This window comes from Erithacus rubecula (genome assembly GCF_903797595.1).
Source record: "Erithacus rubecula genome assembly, chromosome: 26".
In the NCBI taxonomy this organism is placed as follows: domain Eukaryota; kingdom Metazoa; phylum Chordata; class Aves; order Passeriformes; family Muscicapidae; genus Erithacus; species Erithacus rubecula.
In genome coordinates, this window is record NC_136678.1 from 4539082 (window position 1) to 4553140 (window position 14059).

At 59.3% G+C, this 14059-nt stretch overlaps 1 protein-coding gene across 1 annotated transcript; it reads left to right on the plus strand.

The window, feature by feature from the left end:
* The first annotated feature begins 1464 nt into the window (after positions 1-1464).
* On the plus strand, positions 1465-13436 carry ETNK2 (ethanolamine kinase 2). Its single transcript, XM_079326970.1, has 8 exons — positions 1465-1869; positions 6183-6442; positions 7519-7656; positions 9883-10025; positions 10103-10186; positions 10823-10992; positions 11639-11712; positions 12246-13436. The coding sequence occupies exons 1-8, from the start codon at positions 1480-1482 to the stop codon at positions 12316-12318; spliced, it is 1332 nt and encodes a 443-aa protein (XP_079183096.1). The 5' UTR covers positions 1465-1479; the 3' UTR covers positions 12319-13436.
* The last annotated feature ends 623 nt before the right edge of the window (positions 13437-14059 follow it).

Sequence of the window (14059 nt, forward strand, 5' to 3'; positions counted from 1 at the left end):
GTCTGGAGAAGACTCCAGTGGGTGTTAGAGGTGATTTCATGATTTCAGCCCCCATTGCGGCTTCTGCCACATCCCCCAGCTGGAAAACACTCAGCCCGGCCTGAACCAGGATGGTTTTTCGGTTCTATTCCAACCCCGTGCACTCGTTTCAAGCAGCAGGAGTTAAAAACCGGCCGGGCCCCTTAAGCCGGGCTATTAACACCTCTAATCGCCTGCTCCAGGCGCAATTTCCCGCTGGATGCTGCGGCCCTGCCCGCGGGGCTCCACCAGCCCGGATTAGATCGTTCCGGCCGAGCAATTAGGCCGCGCTCAGTCCAGCAAAGCGCGGCGGCAATTATGCCCGTCCTATTAACACTGACAGGGCTGGCGCTATTTTTAGAATCTGCCCTGCGGGGTTTTTGTCCCCTTCCTCCCCTTCCTGAAATGATTTTTTCCCCAGGTCTCCACGGTCCATTGGGTTGATTTCGGCACGGCCAGCTGGGAACTTTGGAGGGGGCATTTTTCCTCTGCCGGCCGTGTCACGCTGTTATTTCCTCTGATAATGAAATGGGAATGAAGCCGCGTCCGGGGGCTGCGGGGGCTCTGCCAGCGGGAAAATCCCGCTCTGTCTTCACCCCCAAAATCTCTTTCCAGCCCAGCTGTGAACCCTCACGGAAGTCAGTGAGCGGAGGGTTCAATGGGAGAGGTTTTCCCGAGGGGATCCATCCTGCCTGGAGCGCATCCCGTGCACGGCATCCTCATCCTTTTTAATCCCAAAAGGAGGGATGGAGAAGGGGCTCAGGGGAGGGATGGATGGATTGATGGATGGATGGACGGACGGACGGACGGATATTGGGGTGCAGGGCAGCAGCTGCAGGTGTGGCGGTCTCGGTGTGGATCCTCTGGGATGGTTTTGGGGTTCCAGGAATAGGTGGGGGAGGCACCAGCAGCAGGTGCGGCAGAGCGGGGTCCCGGTGCGGGTCGGGCGTGGATGGGATGTCCCATCCCGGTGCGGATCCACCAGGATGCGGTACCGATGCGGATCCACTGGCCAGGATGCGGTCCCGGCCGGTCCCGGTGCGGGTGGGATATTGCCGGTGCAGATCGGGTGAGGGTGCGGCTCCCGGGTCTCGGTGTGCGGGTCCCGCCCTGCTCCCGGTGCCGCTCCCGGTAGGATGCTGGTCCCTGATTTGGGATGCAGGTCCCGTTAGGATGCGGATCCCTGCCCCCGGTGCCGGTCCCGTTAGGATGCCGGTCCCTACCCCCGGTGCCGGTCCCGTTAGGATGCGGATCCCTGCCCCCGGTGCCGGTCCCGTTAGGATGCGGATCCCTGCCCCCGGTGCCGGTCCCGGTAGGATGCCGGTCCCTACCCCCGGTGCCGGTCCCGTTAGGATGCGGATCCCTGCCCCCGGTGCCGGTCCCGTTAGGATGCCGGTCCCTACCCCCGGTGCCGGTCCCGTTAGGATGCAGATCCCTGCCCCCGGTGCCGGTCCAGTTAGGATGGCGGTCCCTGCCCCCGGTGCCGGTCCCGGCAGGATGCAGATCCCTGCCCGCGGTGCCGGTGCGGGCGCTGCCGCCGCTGCCGGGGAGGCGGGCGGGAGGCGGGCCGGTGACTCATGGCTTCCCACCGGCGGCGGCTCCTCCCCGCGGCCGCCGGCCCCGCGCAGCCCCCGGCACATGGGCCGCGGCTCCGGCAGCGCGGAGCTGGCCATGGCCGCAGCGCCCGCCCGCTGCCCCGACTGCTCGGGGCCGGAGCGGGGGGGCGGCGGCGGGACCCCCGCCGTGCCGCACCTCGGCATTGCGGTGGACGAGGGGGACGTGCTGCCCGGGGCGCTGCGGATCGTGCGGCAGCTCAGACCCGCCTGGGATCCGGCCACGGTGAAAACCAAGGTACGGGGGGGATCCTGCAGCGATACCCCGAGAACCGGCGGCTGCTCCCCCGCGGGGAAAGCTCGGTGGGGCTGCGGAGCCCGGCTGGGGTGGGGTTATGGGGTTATAGGCTCTGTCTGAGGGGGCTGCGGTGCCCACCCCGGCGGGTGTGGGGTCAGCTTAAGGGGGGCTGCGAGGCTCAGCCTGGGGACTGTAGGGTCTGTCCTAGGGAGTTTGTGGGGCTCACCCTGGGGGCTATAGGGTCTGACCCAGGAGAGTTGTGGGGTTCACCCAGGGGGCTTTAGGGTCTGTCGTAGGAGGACTGTAGGGTTCAACCAGGGAGGCTACCGGATCTGATCGAGGGGGAATGAGGGGTTCACTCAAGGGGGCTGTAGGGTTCACCGTGGGGACTCTGTGGGGTTCACCCTGGGGGTCTCCAGACTTGCCAAGGGGATGTGACACCCTGTACCCCCACTCCTGCGTTCAGAGCATAACCGGGGGTCCATCAGCTATGCAAAGGCGTGACACCCCTACCGCACACACCCCCCCCCCCCACGAGGTTTAGGGACTCGTGCGGTGGTCACCGAGCGGTGGCTGTGGGTACAAAAGTGTCCCGCGTGGCTGCCGAGGCGCAGGGTGTGCTCCTGGGAGCCGCTCTTGTTTGGGATATTTGTTGGCTCCCACTTGTCCCGGGCTGCGTGGGCAGATCCCCAGTTCAGGTGGGAGCTGGACACCAGCTCCGGGCTCCTGGCGCGGGACAGGGCTCGGCTGTGCGGAGCTGCCAGGGCTTTGCTGGGAGAGCTGGGCTGGCTTGGCAATGAATCCCTGTCCCCCTCCGGCCGGGTCTGGGGTGACGCGGGCTGGTGGCGCCTGTGCCCTCGGCAGTGCCCTGGCGCTGGGCACCGGAGCGTGCAGGGGCTGGGACTGCGCGCCCTTAAATGTCTGCACGTGAGCGAGTGTCCCCTCCGACAGGCACACGCTTCCCGTCATTAAAAATGTATTAATAGCCAAGTGTAATTAAATACAAGGAGGAAAAGGCATCTGAAAGGGCAGATGGCAACGGGCAGGAAGCTGGGAGTTGGAGTTTGCAGGGGCAGGAAATGTCTCGCTCTTGCTCGCAGGGCTCGGTGGTTGTGGAGGGACCCCGGCTCTGGTATCCAGGCTCCGCAGGGGTCAGTGTTCACCAGCAGCTCGGGTGTGCGTGCGTGTGTTTTTAATTAAAAAAAAAAAAAGCAAACAGTTAAGAGCTAAGGGAAAACCCTCCCGTCGCATTTCCCTCGGCTGCTTTCCCTCCTCCCGAGTTTTTCCTCGCAGGAGCCGCTCGGGATGGGGTGGAGCTGGCCAGGGGCCTCAGATGGGTCCCATTAACGATCCCGTTCCCTTGCCCGGTGCCCTGGGGCGGGGGCTGTGCCAGGCGGTGCCGGTGGCACGGGGAGATCTCCCGGAGCTCGGGAGCACGATCTGGGTGCTCGGGCTGCCCTGCCCTGCTGCGCTCCAGGTTGTGCCCGCACCCCAGGGCTGCTGCTCCTCATCCCCGAGGAATGTCCGTGCGGCTGAGTCAGGCACCCACACTCCTCCATCCATCCATCCATCCATCCATCCATCCATCCATCCATCCATCCATCCATCCATCCATCCATCCATCCGTCCATCCGTCCCTCAGACAGAGATAAGAGCGGCAGCGCTGCGGAGCCGAAGCCCTGCGGGGATCCAGCAGGGTTGGATGTTTTTAGCTCAGATTTGGCCCTGGGCTGGGAGTGCTGAGGCAGCTGGTGTTGAGAATGCTGAGGGATTCTCGGGGATTCTCCCGGTGGGTGCAGCACCAGGAGTTGGATTTTGCTGCTTCACCCAGCGCTTTGGTCCGGTTTTGCGTTTAATCCCTGCGAAGTTCATGGGATCTCGCTCCTTCCCTCTGTCCCTGCTGTCACCTGGCTGCAGGAGGGAAGGATTTGGGGTGGCAGTGGGGTGGCTGCAGCCTGGATCCACAGGGAACAGCACCAGGCATCCCCCAGCCGGTCCCTGGGAGCTGGTGGAGCCGCCACCCCCAAACCCAGCCAGTCCCTGCAGATCACCAGGGACCACGTGTGTGTCTCCAGAGACGGTGGCCTGGAATTCAGGGGGGATAAGGTTCAATAATCCTGTTAAACCGGCTGGAAAGGGCTGCCCGGGCTGTGGGACAGCAAAACAAAGCAGCACACGAGGATTTCCCTCAGTGTGGAGCTGCCCACGTGTGGTCGACCCACGTGTGGCCGACGGTGACACCTGCACGGATGGGATGTGACACCTCTGCTGATATCCCACTGGGAATATTCAACCTCTGCCTGAATTTCCAGCCTCTGAGGCCTGACAGGACAAGAAAGCCAAGCCCTGTGGTGAAACCCAGATTATCAGCTTGGGGAAAAGCAGCTTGAGAAGGTTCAGCCACAGCTGAGGGGCAGCAGCCTCACTCTGTTCACCCCAAATCCAGCTGTGGAATGGGGATGTCAACCCTGTCTGACTGGGGGGGGGGTCTCATTCCAGTGCCTGGAGTCATCCTCGGGGAGCCCTATATATAGGCACCCTATAGGGGAGCGTGGGTGGCTGAGTGGGATGTCTAAAATTATCCATCCCATCCCTGAGCTCCGCGGCTGCCGGAGCAGGAGCCCCCTCCTGCTCCATGATCCCACAGGGATGAGGGAATCATTCCCAGGAGCTGGCACGGGGGACAATGGGACAGGGATTTCTCATGGGGTGACAAAGCCCCAAATCCCCTCGGTGCCCTGGAAGTGCCTGAAATTCTGGTGGGATGAAGGAATACTTCCCCTGGAGAGACACAGTGCCCCGGAGCTGGCATGGGGGAAAATGGGGGTGATTTCCCATGGGGTGACACATCCCTAAACCCCCTCAGTGCCCTAGAAATGCCCCAAAATCCCAGCGGGACCGGGCTCGGAGCCCGGCAGCAGCCGCGGCTTGTGCGCGGGCAGGCGGCCAAGGCGGAGCGGCGGGAGAACAAAACCCCCTTTCCATCTGCGGGGAGCCATCAGAGCGGTGACACTGGGGACAGCACAGCGGTGACACTGGGGACAGCACAGCGGCGATACTGGGGACAGCACAGCGGCGACATTGGGGACAGCACAGCGATGACACTGGGGACAGCACAGCGGCGACATTGGGGACAGCACAGCGATGACACTGGGGACAGCTCAGTGGTGACACTGGGGACAGCACAGCAGCGACACTGGAGCCAGCAGGATGGTGACACTGGGGGCAGCTCAGTGGTGACACTGGGGACAGCACAGCGGCGACACTGGGGACAGCACAGTGGTGACACTGGGGACAGCACAGCGGCGACACTGGGGACGGCACAGTGATGACACTGGAGCCAGCTCAGTGGTGACACTGGGGACAGCACAGCAGCGACACTGGGGACGATGGCACAGCAGCGACACCGGAGCCATCAGAGTGGTGACACTGAGCCAGCCCTGCGGTGCCACCGCGTGTCCCCAGCAGAATGGTGACACTGGGGACAGCACAGCAGTGAGACTGGAGCCATCAGAGCAGTGATAATGGGGACAGCAGAATGGTGACACTGGGCCCAGCACAGCAGCGACACTGGAGCCATCACTGTGGTGACACTGAGCCAGCCCAGCAGTGCCACCGCTTGTCCCCAGCAGTGCCATCCCCGCCTATCAGCAGCACGCCCCAGGGGGAGGCTCGCAGGCGGGGCCGGGCTGGCACTGCTCTCTCCGGGGTTGTTTTCGCCCTTGTTGGGTGAATTATTTATTTATTACTTTTTTTTTTTATTTGGTGCCAAGCTGCTGATTAATTTTTTTTGTTTGTTTGTTTTTCGGGAGCGTTTCCCGGTGCTGCTCCCGTGCCAAGAGCTCTGCTGGCTCATCTGGCGTGAGCTCGCAGGTGAAGAATAGCAGAATATTGTGGGGGGTTTGTGGCTTTTTTGGTTTGGATTTTTTGGGAGATTTTTTGTTGGGTTTTTTTGGCATTTCAACACAGGGAGTTCCCCCATTCCCAGGTGTCACCTCTTAAACATTGATTTATTTGTTTTACTTTATTTTTTTAATAGTAATGTGAACATAATTCAATATTACTTTAAAGTAACATTTCATACTTTACTTATTTATTTATCTATATTTCTACTTAAACAACAATCTCGTGATCAGAATTCCATCGCTCAGTTTTGGAAGTATTCTCAGGTTAAAAATCAATGTTTTCCTGAGATCAGCACGGAAAATTCCAAACCCTCATTTTTTGGTGTTTCAACACCGGCGATTCCCCCATTCCCAAGTGTCACCTCAGCATTCCCAGATGTCACCTGAGCCATTTTTATCCCCTCCCAGCTCTTCACCGACGGCATCACCAACAAGCTGGTGGCGTGCTACCGTGACGAGGCCATGGGGGACGCGCTGCTGGTGCGGGTGTACGGCCGCAGGACGGAGCTGCTGGTGGACAGGGAGACGGAGCTCAGGAATTTCCAGGTGCTGCGAGCCCACGGCTGCGCCCCCGCCCTGTACTGCGCCTTCCAGAACGGGCTGTGCTACCAGTTCCTGCCAGGGGTGGCGCTGGGGCCCGAGCACGTGCGGGACCCCCACCTCTTCAGGTGGGTGGGAATTCCCTGGGCTGGGGGGTCTGCAGGGAAAAGCAGCTTGGGAAGGTTTGGGTTTGGGGGGTTGTTGTGTGTTAAATTTGTTTCTGGGGGGTTGTTTTGTGTTTACGGGTCTCGCCTCATTGGTGTGGGTGTCCTGGTCGCTTGCCAGGTGTTCTTCATGGCATTCCCAGTCTGCCCAGTGCCATCCATGGCATTCCCATCATGCCCAATCCCATCCATGTCATTCCCAGTCTGTCCATTCCCATTCAAGCCATTCCCATCATGCCCAGTGCCATCCATGGCATTCCCAGTCTGCTCAGTGCCATCCATGCCATTCCCAACATGCTCAATCCCATCCATGCTATTCCCATCATGCCCAATTCCATCCATACCATTCCCAGTCACCCCAGTTCGATCCATACCATTCCCAGTCTGTCCATTCCCATCCATGCCATTCCAACCTGCCATGTCCCATCCATGCCATTCCCATCATGCCCAGTCCCATCCATGCCATTCCCAGTGTGCCCAGTTCCATCCACGTCATTCCCAGTTCCATCTTTGCTATTCCCAACCTGCCCAGTTTGATCCATGCCATTCCCAATCTGCCCAGCATTATCGATGCCATTCCCAGTCTGCCCAGTTCCATCCATGCCATTCCCAGCCCTGAGTCTGCCCAGCCTTGGGTGGATAAATCCCTGAGGATTTATCCCTGGGGGATAAACAGCTCAAACTGCAGCCAGGGGTGTCAAAGTTGCCAAATTTCTGAGAGCATCAGGTTTTGGTCATGAGAGGTCTCCTGGGAACCTGGGATAAAGGAATGTGGGAAGCTGGGGTTTCTTGGGAAGCAGAATTTAGGGTTTAAATTCCCAGTTTAGGGCTGAATTTGCCTTGAAAATGGGAATTCTGAAATGGTTCAGAGGCTGATCTCTGACATGGAATGTGGGGGTCAGCTGTGCTAACCCTGTGTTTTAAGCAGGGTTTTCAGGGAATCCCCCTCAACACATCCCAAAGCTCTTTTTGGGGACTTTTGTGTGGGGATTTTGAGGATTTGGGATAACCTCTCACCCCCCTCCTGTGCTCCACGCCAGGCTGGTGGCCCGGGAGATGGCTCGAGTCCACTCCATCCACGCCAACGGGAGCCTCCCCAGGCCCATCCTGTGGCAGAAGCTGCACCAATACCTCAGCCTGGTGAAGACAGAGCTCAGCCCAAAGGTATCCAACCCCAGGTAAAGGCAGAGGGATCCCACAGAGCCTCGGGCACCCCCTGCCCACCCAGCCTGGGGTCGGGCAGGAGCAGGGGACAGAGCCCTGGTGCCCAGGTAAAGCCTAAAGGGGATTTGGGGTGGGTTTGGGGCTGGATCCCTCAGGATTTGGGGTGGGTTTGAGGCTGGATCTCTCAGGATTTGTGGTGGGTTTGGGGCTGGATCCCTCAGGATTTGTGGTGGGTTTGGGGCTGGATCTCTCAGGATTTGAGGTGGGTTTGGGGCTGGATCTCTCAGGATTTGTGGTGGGTTTGAGGCTGGATCTCTCAGGATTTGTGGTGGGTTTGAGGCTGGATCTCTCAGGATTTGGGGTGAGTTTGGGGCTGGATCTCTCAGGATTTGGGGTGAGTTTGGGGCTGGATCCCTCAGGATTTGTGGTGGGTTTGGGGCTGGATCTCTCAGGATTTGGGGTGGATTTGAGGCTGGATCCCTCAGGATTTGTGGTGGGTTTGGGGCTGTTAATTGAAAGGTTGGTGGTTTGAGCCCACCCAGGGACGCCAGATGTCCCAGTCTGAGGTTTCTCCTTTGCCCTGAGATCACCCCAGAGGGACATGAGGAGGTTCAAACCCTGGTTCTCCCTGAAGCAGCCGATGAGAGATTGCAGGAGACGGTTTTCTTAAGGATTGCTTATTGTTTTTTATCTCAGGGATCCTTTGCTTGGCCAGCAGGGTCTGCTCAGCCTGGCATCCATGGTGGGATCTCCCTGGTGAAGGCAGGGCTTATTTTATATAGTTTGTACCATGTTACATGTTTACAAAAATTTCCCAATACAATACAATTTTATTAAATGGTCCAGCCCTGACCCCATCCAATCTAAAGTGCCAGCATGTCACCTAACATGGATGACAGGGAGAAGAAGGAGGAAAAGGTGTCCACCCTCCAAATTCTCCATCTTGGCCACGTGTCCCTTATCATAAACATTCCAAAAAGTCTATTTATCTATGTTCTAAAAGTCTAATTTACATTTTACTAATTTTGGTGACCTGTTTCCATTCCCTCTATGTTGGTAATTTCACTCAGGGGTTAGAATTCAGCACCTGTGACACCAGGGTCTCACTCAGGGGTCTTTGAGACCCTTGCCAGGGGGGTTTTGAGACCTCCAAGGAGGCCAGGGGTACACCCTGGGCTCCCACAGGATCCCTCAGGGATCTGGGCTGGGTTTGGGGCTGGATCCCTCTCAGACCCCTGGGAGCAGCCCCAGCCCCTTCCTGCTGCCAGACTGGGGGGGATTTCAGCTTTTTTGGAGCTCGGGGATGTGTCTGTGCAGCATCCAGGCAGGATCCAGCTGGAGCCACAGCCTCCCACTGCTGTAACAATCCTCCTCCTCCTCCTCCTCCTGGGAATCTAAGCCCAGAATAAACCCAAGCTCAAACCCTGCTGAGCTGATGACGAAATCTAGAAACCCAGGCTAGATTAAAACACCCCGTTCCAACTCCCCAGCATTTTTTTTAGGCACAGCAGGTGAGCGTTGGGGTGTCTGGGAAGGCTTTGGGCAGCCCCAAGAGGCGGAGGAGGTGAATGAACCCCAGGCAGGGCAATCAGGCAATCATTAACCCTGGCAGCCAGGCTTTTCTCAGCACGGGCAGACTTTACCCAACCTGCGCCTCGAGCGCAGCCAATTAGGCAATCATTAACGAGCTCTCTTCTTGGAAGCTGCTCCTGAGGTTACCAGAGTCCAAAACATCCTCTTGGCCCCGGGGGTTTGCTCGGGGAGGGAGCGCTGGGCGAGGCCTGGGTGGGTTTGGGGGCTGGGCCTGGGGGTTTTTGGGGATGTGCTGAGGCTGAGGTGTGGTGTCTGCCTGGGTACCAAAGCTGGCCCCCACCCCCAAAACAGCCTTTGCTCCGTGTTGTTAATGGGGTTGTTCGTAAGGCATGACAGGGAAATTGGGAGAATTCTGCCCTTGACCACTAAGGGAAATGAAATTCTGCCCCTGAACACCCAGGGAAATGCAATTTATTCCCTGAGCCCCAGGAAAGTGCTGGAAACTGGAAAATTCTGTCCCTGAGCCCCCAGGGAAGCAAAATTCTGCCCCTGAGCCCCCGGGAAATGTTGGAAGCCAGGGAAATTCTGCCCGTGAACCCCCAGGGAAGCAATGGAAGCCAGGGAAGCGCCAGCCCTGAACCCCAGGGAGGCTCCCAAGAGCAGCAACGATGCCACCCTGTCCCTTGTGTCCCTTGTGTCCCCTCCAGCCTCCCGCAGGATGTGCCCAGCCCCGCGGTGCTGCAGCAGGAGCTGACCTGGATGCAGGACACGCTGTCACAGCTGGGCTCGCCCGTGGTGCTGTGCCACAACGACCTCCTGTGCAAGAACATCATCTACGACAGCACACGAGGTCTGTGCGTGTCCCTCTGCCCCCCCTGGGGGTGTCACTGTCCCCCACCCCCCTCCTGACGGCCGCTGTCCCCGCAGAGCGCGTTCGCTTCATCGACTACGAGTACACGGGCTACAACTACCAGGCCTTCGACATCGGCAACCACTTCAACGAGTTTGCAGGTCAGGATGGGGTGGGAACCTCTGAGGGCTCCAAAGGGACCCCCAGCCCTGCCCTGAGGTCCCCAAACTGCCCTGGGGTGTCCCCAAACTGGGGGTGGAGGAAGGAGTTAAATCCCCGGTCCCAAGTGGGAAATGGGACCTCGACATCTCTGGGATAGAGAAGGGAGATAAATCCTCACCTCCATACTGGGAAATGGGGTGTTCCTGCTACTGGAAGGTGGAGGAGGGAGTTTTATCCCCAGTCCCAAATGGGAAATGGGATATTCTGTTACTGGGATGGAGGAGGGAATTGTATTCCCTGTCCCATGGTGGGAAATGGGGTCTTCACATCTCTGGTGTGGAGGAAGGAGTCGTATTCCCAGTCCAGTGGTGGGAAATGGGCTCTTCCCATGCCTGGGATGGAGGAGAGAGCCACACCCCAAATCCTAGAGCAGGAAAAGGGGGTGCCCATGCTCAAAGCAGGGTGTCTGCTGGTTGTGGGCACTGGGATGTCCCTGGGGTGCCACTCCCAGATCCTCACCTGAGGCTGATCCTTGCTTTGTGCCTGGGTGGGGTTGTGCTCTCCTTGCTTTGCTGTGGAGAATCCAATCCCTCCCTGCCTCCCCCGTGTCCCCAATGTCCCCCGTGTCCCCCCAGGTGTGAAGGAGGTGGATTATGACCTGTACCCCAGCAAGGAGATGCAGCTGCAGTGGCTGCACTCCTACCTTCAGGCCTACAAGGAGCTCACCCAGGGGCACCCAGGGGACACCCAGGTGTCCGAGGAGGAGCTGGAAATTCTCTACGTGCAAGTGAACAAGTTTTCCTTGGTGAGTGTGGAACTGGAAGGAGCCAACCTCACTCCAGGGCTGAAAACAACCCAGGGGATGAGTTTTCCTCTGCTCTTGGGCTTCCAGCTCAGCTGAGGATGGGGCTGCAGGTGCCAGCCTGGGAGCTTGGGGACATTGGGGACAGGCTGTGCCACAGGGCCTGGCAGTGCCTCAGGGGCACTGAGCCCCAAACAAGGTCACAGGGTGTGCTGGGGACAGCAGAGGACAGTGTGTGTCCCACAGCCACAGCCTTGGGCAGCCCTTCAGAGGGGTCAGACACCGCCTAGGGTGAGGAAATCCTCTTTGGAAACTGCCAGGGGTGGCCCCAGCCAATGTTCTGGAAATTTCAGGTGAAATATCCTCTGTTTTCCTGCTGGAGCTGCCAGGAGGGCAGCACAGGGGGTGGGAACCCACGTTCAGCATCCACCCTGCTGCCATCCCTTGGGATCAGCCTCTGCAGGGGACAAGAATCCCAGTGTGGGCCAGTCCCACTGTGTCCTGTCCTTGTCACAGCCCTGGGAATTCCAGGCCCCAGCCAGGAGAGGAACAAGTGTCTCTGTCCCACAAGTGTCTCTGTCCCACAAGTGTCTCTGTCCCACAAGTGTCTCTGTCCCACGTTCCCTGATCCTTGTTGTGCCCGTTGCAGGCATCCCATTTCCTCTGGGCGTGCTGGGGCCTGATCCAGGATAAATACTCGACCATAGACTTTAATTTCTTAAGGTGAGTCCACCTCACTTGCTCCCTGTGGGAAATGAGAGGAGCAGGAGGATCCCAGTGGTCCCTGGGGAGGATCCCAGGGAGGATCCTGTGAAGGATCCCATGGAGGATCTCAGTGGTCCTTGGGGAAGATCCCAGGGAGGATCCTGTGAAGGATCCCATGGAGGATCTCAGTGGTCCTTGGGGAGGATCCCAGGGAGGATCCTGTGAAGGATCCCATGGAGGATCTCAGTGGTCCCTGGGGAGGATCCCAGGGAGGATCCTGTGAAGGATCCCATGGAGGATCCCAGTGGTCCCTGGGGAGGATCCCAGGGAAGATCCTGTGAAGGATCCCATGGAGGATCTCAGTGGTCCCTGGGGAAGATCCCAGGGAGGATCCTGTGAAGGATCCCATGGAGGATCACAGTGGTCCCTGGGGAGGATCCCAGGGAGGATCCCAACGATCCCATGGGAGGTTCCTGAGGAGGATCCCAGGATGGATCCCAGTGTTCCCTGGGGATACAATGGCCCAGAGCTGTCCCTTCTCCCTTTCCCAGATATGCAAAGCTAAGGTTTAAACAATACTTCAAGATGAAGCCGGTGGTCGCAGCCCTGCAGGTCCCCAAATAGGCGCCACCCCGAGCTCTGCTGTCCTGGCCGTGCCCTCGCAGCCCCTCACCCCTGGGGCCAAGAGGAGCCCTGCCCTGGCCACCACCGCTCCCAGGAGAGCCTGGACACCCCCGAGACTGGACCATGAGATGCTGGAGAGGACCACGGCCCCGGCGAGGCCCCAGCCCAGGCGAGGGAGCCTCAGCATCGCCTTAAAGCCGAGCCCCGCTGGGCGCCGGGGCTGGCGGGTCCCTGCCCTGCTGGCACCAAGGGGGGCACGGGGTCACCCCGTCTGCTCAGGACCCCCCACAGCTGCCCTGGCACTTTGCTGTGCCCTCTGTCCCCTCCTGCCCCGCTGGGTGCCACCCCCACAGTGGCACCGGGACCCTTTTCTGTGAGGGGTGGGAGTGCAGGGGAAGGGGCAGGGCATGGGAGCCACGCGGGTCTGGCACCAGTGGGGCACTGGGTGTCCCCACAGCCACCCCTGGGTGTCCCCACTGTCCCCCTCCCTGTCCTCACTGACCCCCTTGGCTTGGTGGCTTCCCCTCTCCACCCCCTGTGCTGCTGGAGCAGCTTCCCAGCTCTGCCTTCACCCTCTCCCCCAGAGTTAGGGGGGTCCAGGAGGGACCGGGGGGTCGGTCCTGCCTGTCCCCACCGCTGTCCTCCTCCCTTGGCCGTGTCCCCACCCCTGGGAGGAGCTCCAGGACCGGGCATAGCTTCACCCCCCTGCCCTGCTGAGCCCCGTCCAGCTCAATCAGAGCCCTGTGTCCCATCCTGGCTGTGGGGACAAGGTGACAGTCCCTGGTCTGGGCACAGGGACCTCCCCCATTCGGACCCAGGGCTGCTGGTGGTACAAAATAAAAGCTGCTGGTAGCTGGAATTTGGGGGTGGTGGATCTGGGGAGGCTTGTGCTGGAGCAAGGACAGCACCCCCGGGGTCTGGGGGTGCTCCTGTCCCTTCCACACCTGGAGATGTCCCCACCCAACCCCAATCTGGTGAAGCCCAGGCCTCGTTCTCTGCTCCAAAATGTCACTTTTATTGTGCCAAGGGACAGGGGGAGGAACGATTGTAAACAGGGATGTGAAATATACAGGTTAAGTTACTCATTGTCTTATTAACAAAATAAAGCTCTATCTATATTTACAATCTTTAAAAAAACAAAACAACAACAAAAAAAAAAAAAAAAAAAAAAAAAAAAAAAAAAAAATGGAAGAGAGACAGGAAGAGCTGCAGGTGTGGGGAGGGGACACATCTGCTTCCAGTCCCTCTGCAGCACAGCCCAGCCCAGTCCTGGAGCTGGGACCCCTCCCCTAGGACCCCTTTTCTTCCCCAAGAATCTCTGTCCCTCCCCAGGGACCCCAGCACAGGGAGTTGGGAATAAATAAAGCACTGACACAGGGCAGGAGAGGAGGTGAGATGTCCCCTGGGATGTCCCCATGGCAGTGTCCCCATGGCAGTGTCCCCAGCACTGGGGTGCTGATGCTGCTGAGCTTTGGATCCCCACCCCGGGATGGGGACAAGGGGACAGAGGGACAAGGGGACAGAAGCTGGTGCCTGCTTTGTGCAACCTCAAGCCCTGGTGGCTGCAGCTCCCATGGTGTCCCCATGTCACTGTCCCGTGGTGTCCCCAGCACTGTCACTGTCCCCGCGGTGTCCCAGGCTCGGAGCCTGTTCCCAGCTGCTGCCACAGGGAGGTGCCACAGCCCCGTGCACGGAGGGAATGAGAGGGACACGGGCAGGGAGAGGCTGAGCACAGCTGGAG

What these genes read in the sequence shown, in the direction of transcription:
- ETNK2 (XM_079326970.1), top strand. Translation starts at nt 1,480, where the DNA reads ATGGCGGTCCCTGCCCCCGGTGCCGGTCCCGGCAGGATGCAGATCCCT. An exon ending in CCAAAGGTATCCAACCCCAG is followed by an intron (nt 7,657 to 9,882) that starts GTAAAGGCAGAG and finishes TGTCCCCTCCAG; the next exon opens with CCTCCCGCAGGATGTGCCCA. An exon ending in AAGTGAACAAGTTTTCCTTG is followed by an intron (nt 10,993 to 11,638) that starts GTGAGTGTGGAA and finishes TGCCCGTTGCAG; the next exon opens with GCATCCCATTTCCTCTGGGC.